Here is a 20,570-nt window from a genome sequence, read left to right as displayed (position 1 = left end):
TATCATGTTGAGGAAGAGCCTCCCTATTCCTAGTTTTCTGGGTGTTTTTATCATGAAAGTGTTAGAGTTTGTCAAATGCTTTTTCAGCATCATTAGAGATGATCTTAGGGGTTTTTTCTTCATTCTATTAATGTGGAGTATTACATTGATTGATTGTTGAACCACCCTTGCATTTCCTGGAATAAATCCCACTTGGTCCTGGTCAATAATCCTTGTAATATGCTGTTAGATATGGTTTCCTAGTATTTTGTTGAGAATTTGGAACAAATTTTATAACTCTGCTTTAAAATTTCATTATATTGTACAAGAATACATCTTAAGAATGTACGTTTTGAAATAAGAAGTAACCTCTTTAAGAAACAAGTTTGTGTCAAAGGCCAAAATATAAAATTACTAGGAAATCTGCAGAAGTTTAAGACTTCAAAATGTAGCTACTGGGTAAAAAGCCATTTGGGCAAGGACTGTGATGAGGTTAATCTGTATAAAATGCTTAAGCAGTGTCTGACACATACCAGAGTTCACACGTTTCCATCATGTTGTCTTTGGGGTACAGTCAAGCATCCAAGAGGTGCTTGCGTCCTCTCCTGTGATAATACCCGCCTCAGTACTATAGTTTTCACTTTCTTGTGATACACCCCCTACTAGGCTATCAGCCCAGGACATTGATCTTTGTATCCTTCAGGGTGCTTAGCAGACAGTAGGTACTCCGTAAATACACTTTGGTGTTGAGAGTGGAAAATATTTAGTGATCCAGGAGAGTGGTGCCTCTGTGACCAGTGTATCATGAGAAAGACCACAGGTAAGGAGTGAGGAAAGAGCAGAAACACAGGGTTGGCGCATCGGGACCGGGCCTGGGAGGAAGTGTCCCCTGACGCTGTGCTTCCTGTGGGATTTCTGCTCAAACCACAAGGGGAGAGGAAGCAGAGCGCCTGGTCCAGGCTGGACCGACAGTTGGAGAGAGGCACCTGGACCCTGCAGTGGGTTTCGGCAGCCCCTTCAATGGTGCTTAGGCAAGCGAGGACCCACCTCTCAAATCCTGAAATGCCAGCACTCGTAGATGCTTTCATTGGCCAACTTCGTGCTGCCAAAAAGTACAGATTTTATTTCAATATTCCCATAAGCTTTGTCTTCCGTGTTTTCACATCAGTTAATATTTTGTCCCTCCTGTCACCCCATCTAGATCCATCACACTCCTCCCAGCTAGAGGAAACAGATGCCTTCCAACCACACTCCAAATGGCTCACAACCACCATGAGTGTGGGGGTCTCGGGCAGGCTGCAGGGGGCGCTGGCAGTGCCCAAGCCCTCCCCTGGTCTCCTTCCCCTCGCCTTACAGGGGCGGCGCTCTTAGTTCTTCCCCGGGCCCTAGATCCGCAGGACGCCTGAGCTCCGTGCAGTTCGAGCACCCACTGGCCTCTGGCCCACTTACCTCTGTGCACGGGAATTATACGAGGACAGCAGCCTCTTCACTGCTGGCCTAGATCTCCTAGGTGCCCACAGCCTTCGAGCGCTGCCCAGATGGCGTTGTTGCACGTGCCTTTTCCCTTTGCGGTCCTGGAGGGGTGCTTGTTAGGAACAAACCTGGTAAAGGCCTCCTGAGTCTTGCACTTCCCATTCCGAGTGGCAGCACGGCTTCCTCTCTGGACCCGGCTCCGGCTGGTCTAGGACAGACCTGGGTGTCACTGCTCTGTGTAGGTGTGGACAGAGGGAAGGAGCTGGGCCAGCCATGGGCATCCTGAGGGCACAGCCTGGCATGGGAAGGGGGCCTCTGGCCAGATCATAGTGGTGTCTGTCACCAGCATGAGATGTCACCACGAGGCCCAGTGCTCAGCCAGGCCACCCCCAGGTCCTGAGAATTCTGGGTGGGACTGTAGCATCAGACCTGGGTCCCAGGTGGGCCGGTGTCCCTGGGCTTCAGGGAGGACAGGCACTGCAGTGACAGCAGTGAAGCCGTGCCCCTCCTGCAGTCACCACTCTGGGCTCAGTTATAACCGAGGTTTAAAAGGTGGCTGTTGGATGGGCTGTGGAATTCAGAGAGAAAGGGTCTCCGCAGTCGAGGGCTCCCTGGAGCCCCCTCCCCAGCTGCCGGCATCCAGAGTCTCCTGGAGGCTTCCTGGGCCAATTTCGTTAGAACGTGGGTCAGGAGAGCTAGACGTGTGCCGGAGGCGGCTGCTCACCAAGGCCCGGGGTCTCTAAAGCTAGGCCAGCGGGATTTGGGGCACACGATGCTTTCGGTGACCTCCGAACTCTTCTAGGAGCCTAGAGCGCAGACCTCAAGAGGCCCAGGCACTTCCCCTTCCCAACGCTTCCCTCCCTATACAGCTTTGGGCTTAGAAGCATCTTCAGCCTCCACAGCCGGGAGGGCCAGGAAGCCCTAACATGCAGCAGCTGGCCAGTGGAGATCAGGGCCGGGTGTAGACTGGACAGGTGTGGACAGGCTGGATGCAGCCAGATCTGGTATAGACAGGCTAGCACACCAGCCCGGCCAAGGGGACCAGGCTTCCTAGACAGGTTCCCTTTGACTCAAAGGTGGTTTCTGGGTCTCTGCACACAAGAAATCAGTGATGGCCATCGGGGCCCTGGACAGGACACCGGGGGCCGTCACTGGGCCCTTGCAGGAAGGAGGCCTCTGTTAAGAGTACCTGAGTGGCTGTAACCAGGTCGGTTGCCCAGAGCAGCCCTCCTGGGGAGTGTGGGTTTCATGCCAGCCTCTTCATTCATGCCGATGGGGCTGAGAAAGTGTCCACTGATGGAAAGTGGGCCACGGGGAGGCCCACTGTGGGCACCCCTCCCATCCCCGGGGCCCCTGCTCGGACAGACTGCCAGAAGGGTTCCAGTGTCCCATGATGGGTACCTGCTGCCGCCCTTACAGCCTGATCTTTATTTATAAAATCTGGCCAAGGCAAAGGCCACAGTGGTGAATTTCTGGGGTGGAAGTGCCTGGCTGACAGGCACCCCAGCTCGGATGGTCCCATCCTAGGCTGTGTGCCATCTGGGGTTTGGCTGGGGGCTGGTCATGGGGATGCAGGAGGGCCCGACTCCCAGACGAGAAGGGGGCCCTTTGTGACCACTGCCCTCCCCCTCCACCCACCCAGGGATGGTGCCTCTGGGATGGTGCCCCAGGCCACTTTCTGTTTGCTCTCTGCACCCTGACATCAGTACACTGTGGATTTTCAGAGCAAGGTGACATGACTGTGTCCTGGAGAAGCCCCCCAGCCTGGCTGAGGGCGGGTGGACAGGACTGGCTGCCCGGTCTTCCCCTTACCCCATCTAAGACCCCATCCTGTGTCCTAGACGTGCCCTACTGTCCCTGGGCGTGATGACCCAGATGTCCAGGGGTCACCCACAGGATTGGGCATCTGGGCTCCTTGGTCGTCACGGTGGCCGCAGGGCAGGCATCCCCAAGGTGGCTGTGCCGATGCCTCTGACTTCCTTGCACTCTCCGTCCCCATCACGATGTGAGGGGCTGCACTGGGTCAGAGGCCAGCCCATGTCTGTTCAGGGTAGTGGGGGATGGTCTTGGAACCTGGTCTGTGCGCCGCCTGCTGGGGACCCTCTCTATCCAGCACTCTGTCATCTTGGGTGCCTTCCCTGGGGTGGCCCCTGCAGACCCTCTCCTGATGTGTGGGCTGCCTTGCCATGGCTGCAGACAGCCTGCAGCTCCATCCTGGGTTCACACCCTCACTCATCCTCAGGGATGCTGCACCTGAATTAAAATGTGAGCACTGCACAGCGGGCCAGCCTCGGTTGCATCTCTCCAGCCAGCCGGCCCCTGGACGGGCACCCTGCTGGTCCTTCGCCCCGTTCAGCTGGCATCCTTTAGTCAGCACAAGCCTCCAAGTGAGAAGAAACTCCGTTTGCTGTGACATTTGGCTGTTGCTTGCCCCCAGGAGGGAGAAGCAGGTTGTTTCCAGCGGGCATCTTTCCCGAGTCTCTGCGACCGGCCCCCACTAGGCCCCAGCCTCTGTCTCCTCATCTCCAGCACACGCGAGGTTAGAGGGTCACGGGGCGGGCCTGTGCACCGAGACTGGGTCCTCTCCTGCAGCCGCAGGGCAGGAGGAACTTACTGCCAGGAAGTCACTCTCATGATGTCACCCAAATTTTACTAAACTTAGCGGGGGAAACAAATCCTTCGTCAAGAGTGAAGCTTTACAATGCTTTTCCAGATGTAAATTTTCTGTTGTTAAAAGGCAAAAGCAGTTCTGCCGTCGGCCAAATCACACAGGATTCCCAGTGCAGCGGAAAGGTGATCAAATGCCTTCACACCAGTGCTGTCTCAGCCATCCCGGTGATGTGTGTTCACACTTGTCACAGTCTAAGCCACGGTTAGACTTATGATGAGGTAAACAGGCGCAGTCCTACGTTCTGAAGCCAGCCATGTCCGTATGTGCGTTTGCTTCAAACGGGAATCCTGAGTTGTTTGAGAAGTCAGTCCTTTCCTGTCTACTTGGGATGTTTTGCTGGTTTGCCAGGTTTTGGTGAGTGGGTGAGTTGTACCGTATGGAGAGCGGGGCCAGGTGGAAACAGTTAGAAATGCTCAGCGGACGGCCTCCCTCCCCGTGTCCTCTCCCTCCTCTGCGCCCAGAGGCCTGGGAACTATTTTAAGGATTTGCCCACTTGGCTCCGTACTTATCTAGGTGGACACACACAGACATAAACACCCACACCCACACACAGACACCCCACAAAGACACACACAGACACCCCACAAAGGCACACACATAGACGCCCACATGCACAGACACGCACACACCAACACCCCACATGCTCACACACAGACACCCACAGCCCAGCAAACATCAGGGAAGACGATGCTAAACAGACAAATGTACCAGATGATGGAACTTCACCCTTTAAGATACTAAAACAACGTTCTCTTTTTAAGCATTCCTTATGGAAATGTTTCTGAGACATACTGTATACTTTGCTGTTTTCTTAAGCAGAGTTGAATGTATTCGAGGTAATTTGTTTTGCTGTAATGTAATAGTTCCTGCCTCTCTGCTCTCAGGCTCCTGTATGTCTGCTGTCCCTGCTACAGTTTGTGTGCAAGTAGGAACGTCTGCCTATACCAAGCACGCTAGCCCGGGGCACCCTTCAGGCTGCAGGGTGGTTCGTGTCTGTTCTGGGGTGCAGGCCCTGGACGTCCACCTCCGGTCAGGTAACCTGCCTGGTGCATCAGAACTCTCCTTCCAAGGACAGGAGTGAGCCCCATCACCAGGGTGGCAGGGGGCTGCTACGGCAGCTCCCAGAGCGCGGCGACAGCTGGGCAGGGCTGCACAGGCAGCACCCTCGGGCACGTGAGCGCAGGGGAGGCTGCGGGAGCCGCTCCCTTGGCTTTCCCGAGGCTTCCTCGGCTGACCTAACCTGGGGAGTGGCCTCTCGGACGGCAGGCAGCTCCCCTTGGGCAGCTCTTGCCAGGACCAGGCTCCGAGTGGGGGGACCGCACAGGGCATGGGGGCTGGTGGAGGGCGTCCCCCAGGCTGAGTCCCAGGGCCTGACCCTGTCACCACGGGAACCGAAGGGCAGAGAAAGGGTCGGGAAGGCCGTTGCTGCCCCGTGGGTGATCAGGGCTGTGGGGTCTCAAGGAGCAGCCCCTTCCCCCCGACACTGGGCAGTTTTCAGAAGGCGAGCTGGTGAGGTGGGGGCCGATATCCTGCTGACCACGGCTGACCGAGGAGTCGGGACCTGCCTCGTGGGTCTTGGGGAGGAATGGGCCTGGGTTTGGGCATCTGAGCGGCGGCGTCTCTCTCCCAGGGAGGGCCTGAAGTTTGCATTTCAATTCAAAGTAGGTCCTTAGAGACCGTGCTCCGGGCTGCACCCCACCTCCTTCCAGCCGATTTGTATCTCTAGTAACTTCCGAGGAGGCTGAGGCCTGCCCCCACTCCAGACCAGCTCCCTTCAGTCCCTGGACTGATGTCTGTTTGTGACTCAGGTGTGATTTGAGTTCTTGGAAGCCAGAGCACGTGGCACTTTGGGGAAGAATCGGTATTTCGAGAATTCCTACTGACAAGGCCGTGCCCTGCCTGGCGGGGGACAGGACGCGCAGCAGGAAGGCCTGTGCGGGCCTGGGAGCCTCCCCAGGCTGACTGACGGGGAGGTGGAGGGCCTGCAGCCTCTGAACTGACCCTGCGGCACATGGCTCTCGGGCAGGGCAGGGCCGATGGCGTCTCTTCTCTTCGAGGCCTCAGTTACTGCAGACGTAGAGGACGCACTGCTTCATTTTCAGTTTCCTTGGGGAAGTATCTATGATTAGCCATTCAGAGGAGTCTCAGACAGTTATCATTGTTCCTTTAAAAATCAGTTACACAATTTTAACCTCTTTGGCTTTTAACTGTTATTTGTGGCCTTGCATTTCCTCTCCAAACAAATAAACCTTATGGCACTTCCTCAGGAAATGTTACATCTAAAAATAGAATTAAGTATTTTTTAAACTGAAAGCTTTCTGTCTTTATATAAAAGCATGTTGCACCAAAATTTAAAGGGGAAATCAGATACCAATGACAGCTGTTTTTGGAATGACTGAATGAGCACAATTCTGGGATTTTGATGCAGGATGCCCTAATGGTTTCTATTTACATTTAAAAAACTCAGCAGTACAAGTAAAATGTATTTCCTAGGATGGACTTCTTTTCTGAGTATAAAGTGGCATATGGACCAGCTCTGTCGTCCCCACAAGGGCCCCGCATTCCCTATACAGAGCCAGGAGTGCTGGGGAGGGGGGGACCAGGGAAGGGGGAAGCACCTGAGAAATTCCCCATGCTCCACGGAAGATCCTAAAAAGCATCATTTAAGGTGCATGTTTCAGAATTTGATGGGATGGAACTTATGTCAGACCAAACTTGGTGGTGCCTCCCGTGATGACAATGACAGCCGTCACTCACAGGCATCAGAGAGGGTTCCCCTCGTGGGCGCAGGTGTCAGGTGTACCTGTTACAGACATGGGCGCTTCCTCAGATGCTTCTGCTCTGTGACAGCGTGATGACCAGCAGACCCTCCCCAGCAGGAGCTCTTCTGTGTGCTGGGGATTCACCCATACCTCCTGTGTTTCACAAAGATAACTCACATCTCCGGACATACGACGGGTGCCTTCACAGTGGACACCTCAGTGCTGGCCTGTGAAGGTGTCCAGTGCACCTGTCTTATTAGATGTATTAAATTTACCAAACCTCTCTTCCACTTCAGGATCTGGAATCCCTCGACACCTACGTACAGAACACACTCTCTGCCCTCTACCCACCTTTTGAGGCCACGGCAGCCACGGTGCTCTGGCAGCTGTTCAGCGTGGCCGAGAAGCTCTACGGTGGGGACGGGCTGCGCTGCCTCGTGGACTTCCTCATCCCAGCCAAGAGGGCCCTGCAGCACCTGCAGCGGGAGGCCTCTGTGAGTGCCTCCTCGGGGATGGAGCCCGTGTGAGGCCCGCCCGTTCACTTTTGACTAGGGAGAAGAGACAGGCAGTGTTTTAATCTGGTGGCTGGAAAATATCTAATCTGAGCTGTAGGGATTTTAGATCCAGGGGAATATGCTGGTGAAGGAAGCAAAGGAGGAGGATATGCTTCTGTGCATTTCAGACTAATCCAGAGGTTAAGCGGACATCATTCAAGTGAGCATTTGTTGTTTTCTTTCTGAAAGAAAGCAGGGTATTATTAAAAAATAAAAATAAATTGTAGTCTCAGCCTTTTTTTTTTGTAGCATTTAAACACATGACCGGGGAAACCGTCCCATTTTCCTCTATTCCATTGGGTCCTTTGGGCACTGGCTCAGCTTATTCCCTTTGGCTTCTGGCTCCACCTTTTCCTGGTTCCAAATAATTGGTGAAATAAGGCATATGTCCCAGAAACAGGGCTTCTCAACCGGCTGGTGAGCATGGAGCCCACTGTCTGCAGACTTCTCTCTGGTGCCCCAGGGAACTCTCACTCCAGTCTATGTACGAAGGGACTAAGTCCCCCTCCTGAGTAGTCATCTCAGGACGTATGGGAGCAGTTCCAGTAACACAGACAGACTCTGCTGAGTGAATCTCTTATGTGTTTAGTTATTTGGAGGATATTTTTATTGTAGGTTATTTCTGAGGCAGTGTTAAAACTAATGACAGCCACGTTGCAGGTATGTTGCAGTGAACTGCTGCAGAGATTCATGGCTAGATCTTAAAAAGTAAGACCTTTATTAATCATCACCTTTTACTACTCCATTCATATTGAATTAGGGCTTTTTGAAAAACTACCCCTGGGCTACTTTGATTTATTAAACTCTTTGAATGTCTTTTAACTGAGTGTGGTAGAGAAATGACCGTGGATATCCTCGATTTAATTCTTCGTTCGCAGTAGTCTGCCTAGAGGATATTTCCTTCGTGATTATGTACCTCTTGCACATCTAGAGGGTGTTTATTGATAGGGAAGAAGCAGAGAAATTTGCCTGTCAGGAGATAAAAGCAGCGCACCGAGCCAAGCTGCTTTAAGTTGGATCTGAAAACACTTGCTCCCTTTCAAAGGCAAGTCTTGAAAAGCTTTTCTGAACTGATATTTTGTTGTCTTTCTTCTAATTTTCTTTTTCCTTCCATTTTAACAAGTCATCACCCTTCCCACTTCCAAACTGCTTATCTTCTGAAAAAGCCATATGAATAATATTACTCTTTAATATGATGCATACTTATAAGTATTTAAAAAGCATAAAATGAAATTTAGGGACAGCCTTACTATTTTCATATTTATATTGCTTTTTACTTTTTAATTAAGAAATTAAAATTTGATCATCTATATGACATAAGAGAAAATGAACTTATCTTGACAACTGTGAATATAAAAATATTTTAGTTAATGTAAATTCAATGCAGTTTTTATTCATTTACCAAGTATCATCGAAGTATGTGGCTTGGATATCATTATTAATCATATTAATTTTAAGATAAGTTTCTATGTTAACCTAAGAGTTCGATGACCACCATTTTCCCATCCCTCTGTAGAAACCAGAAATGCTTAAAATCACTCACTGACTTATTTGTAACTTTGTTTCATCACGGTTTGTGTCAGAAAATGCTTGGAGAAGTTTAAAGAAAAGTAATCAGAAAGATATAAAATAGAATGTTTCTGCAAGGGGGGAAAGCAGGGGCAAGGGATTAGAACTTAAAAAAATGAAATCAAATAGAAATCAGAAAAGGAGAAAGGAATAAACAAGATAAAAACATGGAAATAAAAAGTACTACATATATAATAACAGGTTGAAAATGGTAGGCCAGCAAAATTCTAACCAAGGATAATGGATGTAGCAATGTTCATAACAAATTAATATAGTCAAAGGCAAATGCATTGGTAGGGCTAAAGAGGACCATTCAATAATAATACTGCTAACAACCGGGAAGGTGTAACAATCCGTAAACTCCTAACAACATAGCCTGAAAATGCTTGAAGCATAAATTGAGGGAATGACAAGTGGGAGATTTCACCTCCCTCCAAAGCAAACAGGAAAAGCAGGCCACATATTACTTAAGATAAACATCTGAACACGATACCTCTCTCTGCTAATGGGCATGCGTGGAGTGCTGAGCCCAACAATTTTACAATACATATAGTTCCCAAGCACAAATGGAACCTTCTCCAAACATAACCAATATTTGATAAAATTCTAGTCAAGTTTTACCATTAGAAGATATACACTTATCTCAAGAATGTATACATTAGAGAATATTAAAGAACATACATTCTTAAGCATTCATATACATTTACCAAACTTGACCAGAATTGACCATTAGCAATAACATGTTAACAAATACCAAAGAATTGATTTCTTAAGACCACAAAGCAATAAAACTAGAAATCAAGTTTTTAAAAGACACGCTTCTATTTGGAAATTTGTCAATGTACTCCTAACAGAGAACCACAAAGGAAACTGGCAAAACAGTTAGAGCTGATGAACAGGTGAGTCCTATTTCCATTTAGGACGTAGAAGTGTATGAAAGACCTCTACTCTCGCCAAAACAACAAGAAATTCTGATATAAACCAAACAATTACCCCTTCCTTTAAGGCCGTCCAAGAGCTGTGGATACACAAAGAGCTAAAAGAACTTAACCGTGGAGTGGCGGTGCCTTCCTAAGTGAGCAGAGAGCAGAAGACACTTTCACCCCTGGGGCCAGTCACTGGGGTTTCAGGGAGGACGATGAGGAGCTGCCAGAGAAAGACCATCTGTGCTCAGACCAGGAGGAGCCGGACTTCAGAGACCTTGGGGCTGGAATATCAGGTTGGAATCCAGAGGAGCCTTAATGTAACGATAATCCTCTCTACTAACCCTAGAAATTCTCTAACAGAATAAGTGGAGACTGAGGGGTGGGACCAGAAAGCAAAATATATCAAAATCTTAAAATCACACAGTTTCAAAGTGTCGTGATTTCCAGCTCTCATGGTCTCACGGTTTCACAGTCTTAAAATTTTCGTCTCACAGTTTTAACATGTTCCAGTTCAGAAGTCCAGGTACCAGGCCTCCCTGGATGGAGATTTGTGAACCCAACCACTGGAGCACTTGAAACAGTTGGTAAACCGAAATTTATGAAAGTTGAACCAAGCCTCAAGCAATGTAAATTTTATAATTTGGTGGCCAAGAGAGTCGGGGGCTGAGCTGAAAAGTGAAGAGATAACTCACTGGACTCCTGGGAAGTTTAAAGCCACAATCCACCCCAAACTTGCTGTTTCTAAGTGCTTTAAACTGATAAACCCTTCATCCTAGCTAACAGAGTAAAGCTTTCCTCTTTTTAAAAAATTATCTCAGGCATAAAATTTAAAAATTACAAAATGTGCAAAGGCACCAGATTATCAACCCATAAAAAGGAGAAAAAATTGTCAACAGAAAGAGACTCACAGACTACCCAGGTTTGGAATTATAAGGCCGACTTTTTAAAAACTATGACAAACATATTAAATAATCTACAAGTAAATATGGATGAAGTGGATCAAGAATTTCGGGAACGATTTGGAAACTGTAAAATGAGAACAAAATGGAAACCTTAGAACTAAAAATACTGTATCTGCAATAAAAAAAAAAAAACTTACTGGATGGGACTAATGCAGACTGGATGCAGCAAAAGATAGGATACATGATTTGAAGACATGCCTGAAGAAATGAAGCAGATGGAAGCACAGAGAGGAGAGAGAGGAGGTAAAAGGTGAGCGAGCTTCAGTAGTAACTTCTGGGAATATCAAGTCAGACACATGTGCAATCGGATTCCCAGAGGGGAGGAGGGAGAAAATAGGGCCGAAAAAAACACTTAAAGAAATATTGTTGGATAATTTGACAATTTGTTAAAAAACACAGATCTAACACATAGATCCAGGAAGCTCAACAAACCCGGAGCAGGATAAATACCAACAGAACAACACTTAGACACATTGTAATTAAATGCTGAAAACCCATCATAAAGGGGAAATCTTGACACACAGGGGCAGCAACAAGAGTGATGCTGGCTTTTTATCGGAAGCACTGGACTTCAGAAGATGATGGAAAATATCTTCAAAAAGTTAAAGGAAGAAAAGTCAACCTAAAATTCTATATACAGCAAAAAATATCTTTCAACAGAACAGGAAGATAAAATAATGACATTTTCAGATAAATAAAAGAGTAGACTAGCACAGACGCTATGCAAGAAATGCTAAAGGGAGGTCTAGAGTCTGAAGGGATATGGTACCAGGCAGAAGCTCAGATCTACAGAAAAATGAAGAGCACAAAGAAAGGCTAAATTTGTAAGTGTGAATTTCTTTTAAAAATTAGTGCCCACACACACACACACAAAATTACTGACCACTTAAAGCAATATATTGTGGGCTTTATAAGAAATGTAGTAATAAGACATATGACAACAGAAGCACGCACTGCGGAAGGGAGTAAATCGAATTATAACATTTAGCATTACAGCGTTAGGGTGCGAAACTTATAAATCTGAAAGTATAGCTTTAGCATTTCTAGCATAGCATCTGTGCTAGTCCACTCTTTTATTGATCTGGAAATGTCACTAGTTTACCTTACTGCTGTAAGGTTCTTACATTGTTTGAAAATAAGAAACTACTGCTTTAAGATAGACTGTGATAAGTTCAAGATGCATATCGTAATGTTGAGAGCAACCACTAAAAATAACACAGATAGGTATAACTAAAAATTCAAGAGAGGAAATAAATGGAATCTAAAAAACAGAAGAGGAGATAAAAGGAAGAACAACGGTACAGAGATAGGGCAGATAGAAATTTTATGCCAAGCTGATAAGATTTAATCCAGCCATGTCAATAATTATATTAAATGTCATTAAGTGAATTGAACATTCCAAGTAAAATACAGAGATCGTCAGACTGGAAAAAAGGCAAGACCAACTAAATGCTGGTTATAAGAATTGCCCTTTAAATGCAAAGACAATCCAAAGACTGAAAGTAAAAGAATCAAAACAGATATACCATGTGGTCTGAGAAATGCAAAGCAAATGACAAGACGAGTTTTTGCTTGCTAATGAGCAGACAAATAGTTCAGTATTCAGAGCAGAGACAGTTCAGTACCATAGACAAGGTGATGCTTTTCTCATTGTGGTGAAAATTGGGATGACCTCTCTGGAAAGCAGTTGTTTTAATGTATGCAGAATCTTCAAATTGTCATGCACAGTTTGACTCAGAAAGTTCAGCCACAGCAAGTGATCTAAAATGCAGGTCCAGATTCATTCCCAATAATATGTGTTGCAATGTTACTTATAATAGTAAAAAACAGGTATACATATTAGGAGAAAGGTTAAATCAATAATGTATAAATATGATGGAGTAGTATACACAGATTGTGATATAATATTCAGCCAAAAAGAGGTTGTAAGTTTGGGTTTTTTTGTTTTTGTTTTTGTTTTTTCTGTATGCGGGCCTCTCACTGTTGTGGCCTCTCCCGTTGCGGAGCACAGGCTCCGGACGTGCAGGCTCAGCGGCCGTGGCTCACGGGCCCAGCCGCTCCACGGCATGTGGAATCTTCCCGGACCGGGGCACGAACCCGCGTCCCCTGCATCAGCAGGCAGACTCCCAACCACTGCACCACCAGGGAAGCCCTGTAAGTTTGTTTTATATCTGTGTTTTTTAACGTACATTTTAAAAACAAGCACAAGGGACTTCCCTGGTGGCGCAGTGGTTAAGAATCCAACTGCCAATGCAGGGGACACGGGTTCGAGCCCCGGTCCGGGAAGATCCCACGTGCTGCGGAGCAACTAAGCCTGTGCGCCACAACTACTGAGTCTGCTCTCTAGAGCCTGCGAGCCACAACTACTGAGCCCATGTGCCACAACTACTGAAGCCCACATGCCTAGAGCCCGTGCTCCGCAACAAGAGAAGCCACCGCAATGAGAAGTCTGCTGGCCGCAACTAGAGAAAGCTCACACGCAGCAAGAAAGACCCAACGCAGCCAAAAATAAATAAGTAAATAAAACAAGCACAAGAGGACATGCAGTGACCTTAGCATGTTGTGCTGTTGAAGGCCTGTGAGTGTGGATACAGAGCAGTTCTGCTTGTTCTACTTTCTTCACTTTGGAAACATCCCCTAATTAGAAGGAAACCTTAAAAAGTTGGAGATAAAAGGTGATGTTGTAGTCTATGGCAGCTTTTACTGACTGCTCAGGACCTCGGTGTGTAATTCTCAGCCCTGGATGAAACATACAGACACTGATGAGGCAGCAAGTTGCATGTGGCAGCCAGACTCCATGCACAGAGCTCAGGCCAAGGGCACATTGAAGAACACCTAGTCACCATCTGGGAAGCTGGTCAGTCTTCCTGAAATCTGAGCAAATATGTTCAGGTGCTTCTGGTGCCTGGTAATATGTTGTGGAGTGGACCACCTGGGCACCACCCTCTGCCACAGGTTCAGGGAGCCAGGACCCCAACAGGCAGGTAGTTGGGACAGTGTTCCACGGACACACACAGAGGGAAGCTTGTCCTTCTGTGCCCAGTCAGGCCCAGGAAGGTCGCCTGTCCCCTTGCCCAAGACAGCCTGGACAGTGGATGGCCTGCACGGAGCAACAGTATGTGAAGTTGTCAAGGACCCAGGGAAGCTCAGCTGTAGTTTTCACATTTAATCCACAGCCAAGTCCCTGTTCTGGCTTTTCCAAGGGACCAGAAAAGTTTTGTTTTGGTTTGTTTTTAGTCACCCAAGCGGGAAAGGAATGCTGAGATTTTTTGAATATTGTAATAACTGATGTGATGCATCTATGATGATTGAAAACCTGCTATGATCTTGTGACATGCAGGCTCCTGAACCGCTTTGTGAACGCTCCTTATAAAGAAAGACTCTGCACTTGTTTTTAGCAGCTGAACTGTAGCCCTTAAACAGTGACGCCCACCCGCCTCCTTTTGAATAAAGAAGGTTTGGTTCAAACACCTCTTCCTTGAAACACCTCAGACAGCCTTTTTTCAAAATTTGTTTTGGGGGTTTTTTTGGCTGCACCACCCGGCTTGTGGGATCTTAGTTCCCTGATCACGGACTGAACCCGGGCCCTCAGCTGTGAGAACGTGGAGCCCTAACCACTGGACCGCCAGGGAATTCCCTCAAACAACCATTTAGAGAAGGTGTTGAAATGAGAGAAAGAAAGCTCCTTTCCAACCTGGAGTTTTCTCAGAACTGGAACTATTCAGAACATGACTATATTTATAGCATCTGTTGAATTTGGATTCCAGAGGAGTAGAAAGGTTTACAATCAAAACTGTATAGAGTTTGCCTTTCAGAACTGTGGTGGATACGTGTCCGCTAATGGTGAGCGCAAAAAAATTACTGTCTGTTAAATGTTTTTTTTAAATCTTGCTGTAACTAAGGCAAAAATAGGACCACAGTTCATAGAAAGAGCAAAAGTACATGAGAATTCACAGAAAACAAGCATCAGAAAACCGTTGGCTTCACAATCACGTGATGTGAATTAAAACAACAATATTCCACAGCATACGTGTTAATTTAGGAAAGAGTTTCTTGATGTAGAGCCTTACGCTGCTAATGAGCGGGCACAGTAATACCTTACGGTGATACCCTACTGTTGACAGTGTGTCTCTTGGTGACAAATTGGTCATACTGTCAAGAATCATAAGACGGTCATAGCCTTTGATCCTGTAATCCTAATCCCAGAAAATGGTAATTTAAAAGAAGAAGAAGATCATGAAAATGATATCATGAACATGTTCCTTGCATTTTTAATTTACAGTAGAAATCCATAGAAGCACTGTCGATTCCGACAATAGAGGATCGTTAAGTAGCCATCAGGATGGTAACTGAGTAACAGAAGTGCTTGCTTAGGGTGACTGCTGACAAGAATACCAAATTCTGTCTACATTACTATTGCAGTTTAAATAACTAATAATAATAAACAGTGGATAAGGGCACAGAAAAGTTAAAAGTCTCTATGGATGTATATTAGGATGAGATTCTTTCTTTTCATTTTCTGTATTATTTAATTAGGGTTTGTGCAGTAAGTCAGTGCTGGAGTAGGGAAAGCTGCAAAAAAAAAATGCTGGAACTAAACCCAAACAGTAGAATGGGATCCCGTTTCAGAACCTGTATCTGCAGCGCTTGCAGGTGGGTGTCCCACCGCTGTTCCCTAACGGCCTGACACCCTCCTGCCCCACGGAGACACTGGCTCATCCATCCTGAAGTCGAAACCTTTTCTCTAGAGCAAGCTCTTCTCAGAGAGGTGGTTAAGGACTCACCCCATCATCGACAGCTTGGTTGCAGACTCCAGTGACCCCTTCAGATAAGCAGAAAGGACGGCTACTGTGGGCGGGAGCTGGCGTGATGTGGGGGCCCTAGATCAGTGCCCTCTCACCGTGGTCCCCACCCTGCAGTTCCAGAGGCCGGGCTCTGGCTGGGGGCTGCCCGTGGGTGCCGCGAGCTTAGACCAAGGGCTGCAGGGGCGAGAGGGTGAAAGCCCAGCCCCTGCCCAGGTGGGGCTGGCCCCTGGGAGCGGCTCACCCCACAGCCCCTGGGGTTGAGACTGTGCCTGCGGTGTCTCCCCGTCCCCAGCTGCCCACCTCCCCCAGCCGCCCAGGAAGAGAGGTACAAATGCGTTTCTAACCGCCCTGTCTTCAGTCCTGATCCCTTTGGTGTTCTGGGGTGCTGGGAGGCCCAGTTGCCCAACCTCCTGCTGGACAGAGACCAGGGGCTCTGACAGGTTCCATGTCAGCCGCTAATCTCCCTGCATCCCTCTCTTGTCCCAGGCCAGGTTCGCAGGCCTCCTCTTCCTGCACGAAGGGTGGCCGCTGGGCATCCACGAGAAGGTGGTGGTGCAGCTGGCGCCCCTGCGCGGAGTCAGGCTCAGGCCTGGGGACTTCTACCTGCAGATCACTGTGGCGGCCGGGAGGCAGCCCGCCAGACTGGTCTTGAAACGCCTCTCCCGGCTTGGACAAGGCTCGGAGGAAGTCACTGTCCCTGAGACCATGTACGGCTGTGTCTTCACGGGAGAGTTCCTGGAACTGGTGAACGGGGAGCAGAACAGTGTCCCCTTGCAAAACTGCTTGCTGACCTCGGGCTCGGCGGTCTACCGCACCCCCTGGAACAACGTCACAGACCCTGTCTTTGTCCCCACCACCGGAACCAACCTGCCCAGCTGCCCCAGCGGTCCCGGGCCTCAGCAGCCACCACCCGGCAGCACCTCGGAGGCTCCAGCCCCGGCACCAACCGTGGCCAGCCCCGCTCCCCAGGGAGGCATGCCTTCCAAGCACACCCCAACCCTGCCCCACTGCGGTAGGCATCCCAGCAGTGACCAGCCCCGCCGTCTTCCTTCCCCAAGAAGGGCTGAGTGCGAAAGCCGCAGGACCCTGTCCAGGAGTCCCAGTGGAGGCCTCACGGGGGTTGGCCCCTCAGAGCAGGGCCCCTGGGAGTGTCCTGAGAGCCCTGAAGGACCAGGAGGGAGGCTGGACCCCATGGACAAGGAGGACGGCTCCAAGGCCCTCGCCTTCCACGCAGAGGGGGGCAGCCCAAGCTCCAGGAGGCGGCCGCCCAGGGCCCCAGACAGTGTGGAGGCCAGACGCTGGTTCAGGAAGTCCTACATGGAGGCCCTGCAGAACCCTATGCCCCTGGGCTCCAGCTCTGAGGAATCCATCGGGGACGAGGCCTGTGGCTCCCAGACCCACGGCCGCAGGGCCAGGGGGGCTAGGGCAGCGGCCAGTCTTACCCAGAAAGAGATCCCTGGCCCTGCGGGAGACCTCCAGGAGATCCCGAGACAAGAGAGTGGTCCAGGAGCTGCAGGGAGGACCCTTCCCAGGAGGTCTCGGTCCTGGGATAGGCCCCTCAGAAGCTCCCGAGGTGACACCCGGCGGGCCTCCCAGCACTTAGCCAGCACCAGGCCCGGGGGTCTCCTGGGAGGACAAGCTGTGGGGACCAGAACCACAGGCTCCAGCTGTCCAGGCACAGTGGAGAGTCCCAGCTGCACAGGAGAGGAAGGTAAATGTCCACCCCAGCTCCCCCCACCCTCCCCTCCCCCCACACTCCCCTCCTCCTCCTCCCCTCTCCCACCTGTGACAATTGGTCTGGTCACTTGATTCAGTAGAAGCCTGTCTCCATGTCCGTATCAACTGTTGAAAATGTTTACATGTATTCATTTCCGGGGCTGCCACAGCAAGGTACCATGGACTTCGTGGCTCCGAACAACAGAAAATTATCCTCACGGTTCTGGTCCTGAAGTCCAAGATCAAGGTGTCCCAGGGTCCCACTCCCTCCAGAGGCTCCAGGGGAGGGTGCTTCCTGCCTCTTCTGGCTACTGGAGCCCCAGGCGTCCCTTGGCCAAATTCATTGCCCTTCACCCTGTGTCTCACTGTGTCTCCAACCTCCCTCTCCTTTCTCTTGTAAAGACACCTATCATTCAATTTAGGGCCCACCCTAAACTTCACTAGTTCACTTCTGCAAAGAGCCTTTTCCAAATAAGGTCACATCTGTGTGAGAGTGAAGCCCGCCTCTCTGAGGAGATGCATGAGGGTGAGGCCCCACTTTCTCTGAGGTGATGTGTGAGGGCCAGGAACCCACTCTCTGAGTGATGCTGGTGGACGTGGCCCCTTCTCCCTGAGGTGATGCTCAAAAAGGAGTCGAGATGATGCATGAGGACAAGGCCCCCCTCTCTGAGATGACAAGTGACAGCGAGGACCCTGTGTCTTAGCAGATGTGTGAGGTGAGAACTCCCTTCTCTGAGGTGTTGTGTGAGGGTGAAACCCCCCCCCATGAGGTGATTCTTTTTCTTAATTTTTTTTTATTTTTTATTGGGGGGTACGCGGGCCTCTCACTGTTGTGGCCTCTCCCGTTGCGGAGCACAGGCTCCGGACGTGCAGGCTCAGCGGCCATGGCTCACGGCCCAGCCGCTCCGCGGCACGTGGGATCTTCCCGGACCGGGGCACGAACCCGTGTCCCCTGCATCGGCAGGCGGACTCTCAACCACTGCGCCACCAGCGAAGCCCCCCTCTGAGGTGATTCTTGAGGTCCAGGCACCCCTCTGTGAGGTGACACTGGAGGGCAAGGCCCCATTCTCTTTTGTGACAAGTGACTCGAGGACCCACTCTCTGAGGAGATGTGTGAGGGCGAAAAGAAACCTTTCTCACTGAAGTGAGAAAGTGTGTTTGGACGAGGACCCCCTCCCAGAGTTGATGCTGGAGGATGAGGCCATCCTCTCAGAGGTGATATGTGCATGAAGATCCCCTTTCTCAAGAGGTGTGTGAGGCGAGGAAGCTCTCTCTGAGGCACGTATATGGCCAGACCCGCACGCCGAGGAGACGCACGAGGGTGACGCCTCCCTTTGTGGAGAGGTGTGTGAGGCAGCGACCACCTGTCTGAGGTGATTCTTGAGGTCGAGGCTCCTCTCACTGAGGGGGTGTGTGAGGGTGAAGTCCCCTCTCTGGGTTGATGTATGAAGCAAGGACCCTTTCTCTGAGGGGACGAGTGAAAGTGAGGCCCCCTTCTGACATGATGGCCGAGGGAGAACCCCTTCTTTTACACAGCGTGGAGGGTGAGGACTCCCTCTCTGAGGTTATGTGTGAGATCGAGGTCTCAGTCTCTGGGGTGATGCAGGAGGCTGAGGTCACGATCCATGGCATTATTGAGTATAAAGTGTTTCTCCCTTGGGTGTTTTCTGGTTGTCAGGATCTGAGAACCCGTTTATTTATGTGATTTATTCATTACTCCTCAGGAAAAGCCTGACCTGCAGATGTGCTCACTGACCTTTCCCACCAGAAATGGGACAAGTTCACAGGTCTCCTGTTTTCTCCTTGCATTTGTAGCTGCCTTCAAACCAGAGAAATGCGGTATCTTTGAGCAGGTCTCTTTGCTTTGCGCAGCTGACGTCTATGCAGAGGGCAGCAGCTTCCAAGGAAGCAGCCCCACCCGGTGTTCAGACCTGCTTGCTGAGCCGCTGTGCCCTGAGGGTGAAGGGTGGACGCCTGGCACAGGAGACCTGCCCAGCCAGGCGCCCAGGCAGGAGCTGGAAATCAACCAGGAGCTACTGCAGTCCGAGGCGGTCACCCTCCCAGGTGAGCATGGCTGTCTCGCTGACCGCACACCACAGGCCAGCGGCTTCTTAACAACAGAGCTTCACTTCTCACAGTCCTGGAGGCTGGATGTCCACGATCAAGGTGCAGCATGGTGGGTGCCGGTGAGGGCCCCTTCCTGGTTCACAGTCAGTGCCTTTTCACCGTGTCCTCACATGGCAGGTGGGCAAGGGGTCTCTCTTTTATAAGGGCATTAATCCTATTCATGTGGGCTCCACCCTCAGGACCAAAGCCCCTCCCACAGATCTCACTTCCAAATTCCATCAAATCAGGCATTAAGATTTCAACATATGAATTTGGGTGGTTACACACGGTCAGAGCATGGCAGTGGCCCCCACCCTCCCAGGTGAGCTTGGCTGTCATCTACCCAGGTGAACACCAGGCTCAACCCTCCCAGCAGATCTCACATCTAAGCCAATAACTCAAATAGTGTTTGCAGATCCTGGCTCCATACTCCTCCAGCTTGAAGCCGCAGGTGTCCTTATGGGGGCCCTTTCACAATGGCCCCTTGTTAGTTCACAGCCTCCTGGGACCTTCCTGGTGGAATCTGAAATTGCCCACATACTCACAGAGGGCAGAGAGAGACCGAAGCAAGAGGCCACGCTCCACATTGGCAGGTGGCAGGTAACTTATATACCAGGCTTGTATTGGGCGGCCTCAAGGTTTCCACCCCGCCCGCCAGAATCTTAAAGTTTCCCTGGAGGGAGGCCTGAACTGGCCTCAGTCACGTTACTCTCCAGTCGGTCTCGATGCCACACCACTACCTCCAAGGTGCGTCTTTAGGCGGCTTCTGGGAATGCGGAGGGCAGAGGAGCACAGGGGCCTGGGTCCAGCTCGGGGGTCAGCTAGCGGTCGCGTCCTCTCAGTGGCCTCCTCCAGCACCTCTGTTTCTGCAGGAACCCGAGACCGTCAGGGAAGAGCGGTGGTGCAGGTCTGTACAAGGGGCCCACTCTGGTCCAGCGAACACGTGTCCAGTGCCGAGCTAACCCGTCTGCTGAAGTACCTCCACACCATCCCCAGGTGGGACTGAGCCAGCCTCCAGTTTTCAGACCCTTTGAGGATAAACCCAAC

General features: G+C 50.2%; 1 protein-coding gene across 1 annotated transcript in view; it reads left to right on the top strand.

The window, feature by feature from the left end:
• Positions 1-20,570, top strand: part of PLEKHG4B (pleckstrin homology and RhoGEF domain containing G4B) — a gene marked incomplete at both ends in the record, with an annotated part of 52,641 nt that overhangs the window by 6,932 nt on the left and 25,139 nt on the right. The window contains 7 exon segments of the mRNA XM_082623325.1: positions 3,890-3,991; positions 5,158-5,296; positions 5,615-5,691; positions 7,182-7,379; positions 16,188-17,412; positions 19,290-19,481; positions 20,396-20,519. Coding sequence (XP_082479451.1) covers positions 3,890-3,991; positions 5,158-5,296; positions 5,615-5,691; positions 7,182-7,379; positions 16,188-17,412; positions 19,290-19,481; positions 20,396-20,519 — 2,057 coding nt within the window.

This window comes from Mesoplodon mirus (assembly GCF_964341445.2).
Source record: "Mesoplodon mirus genome assembly, chromosome: 5".
Lineage (NCBI taxonomy): Eukaryota > Metazoa > Chordata > Mammalia > Artiodactyla > Ziphiidae > Mesoplodon > Mesoplodon mirus.
Note: the sequence above shows the minus strand (reverse complement) of the source record. Positions and strands in the feature narration are given on the sequence as shown.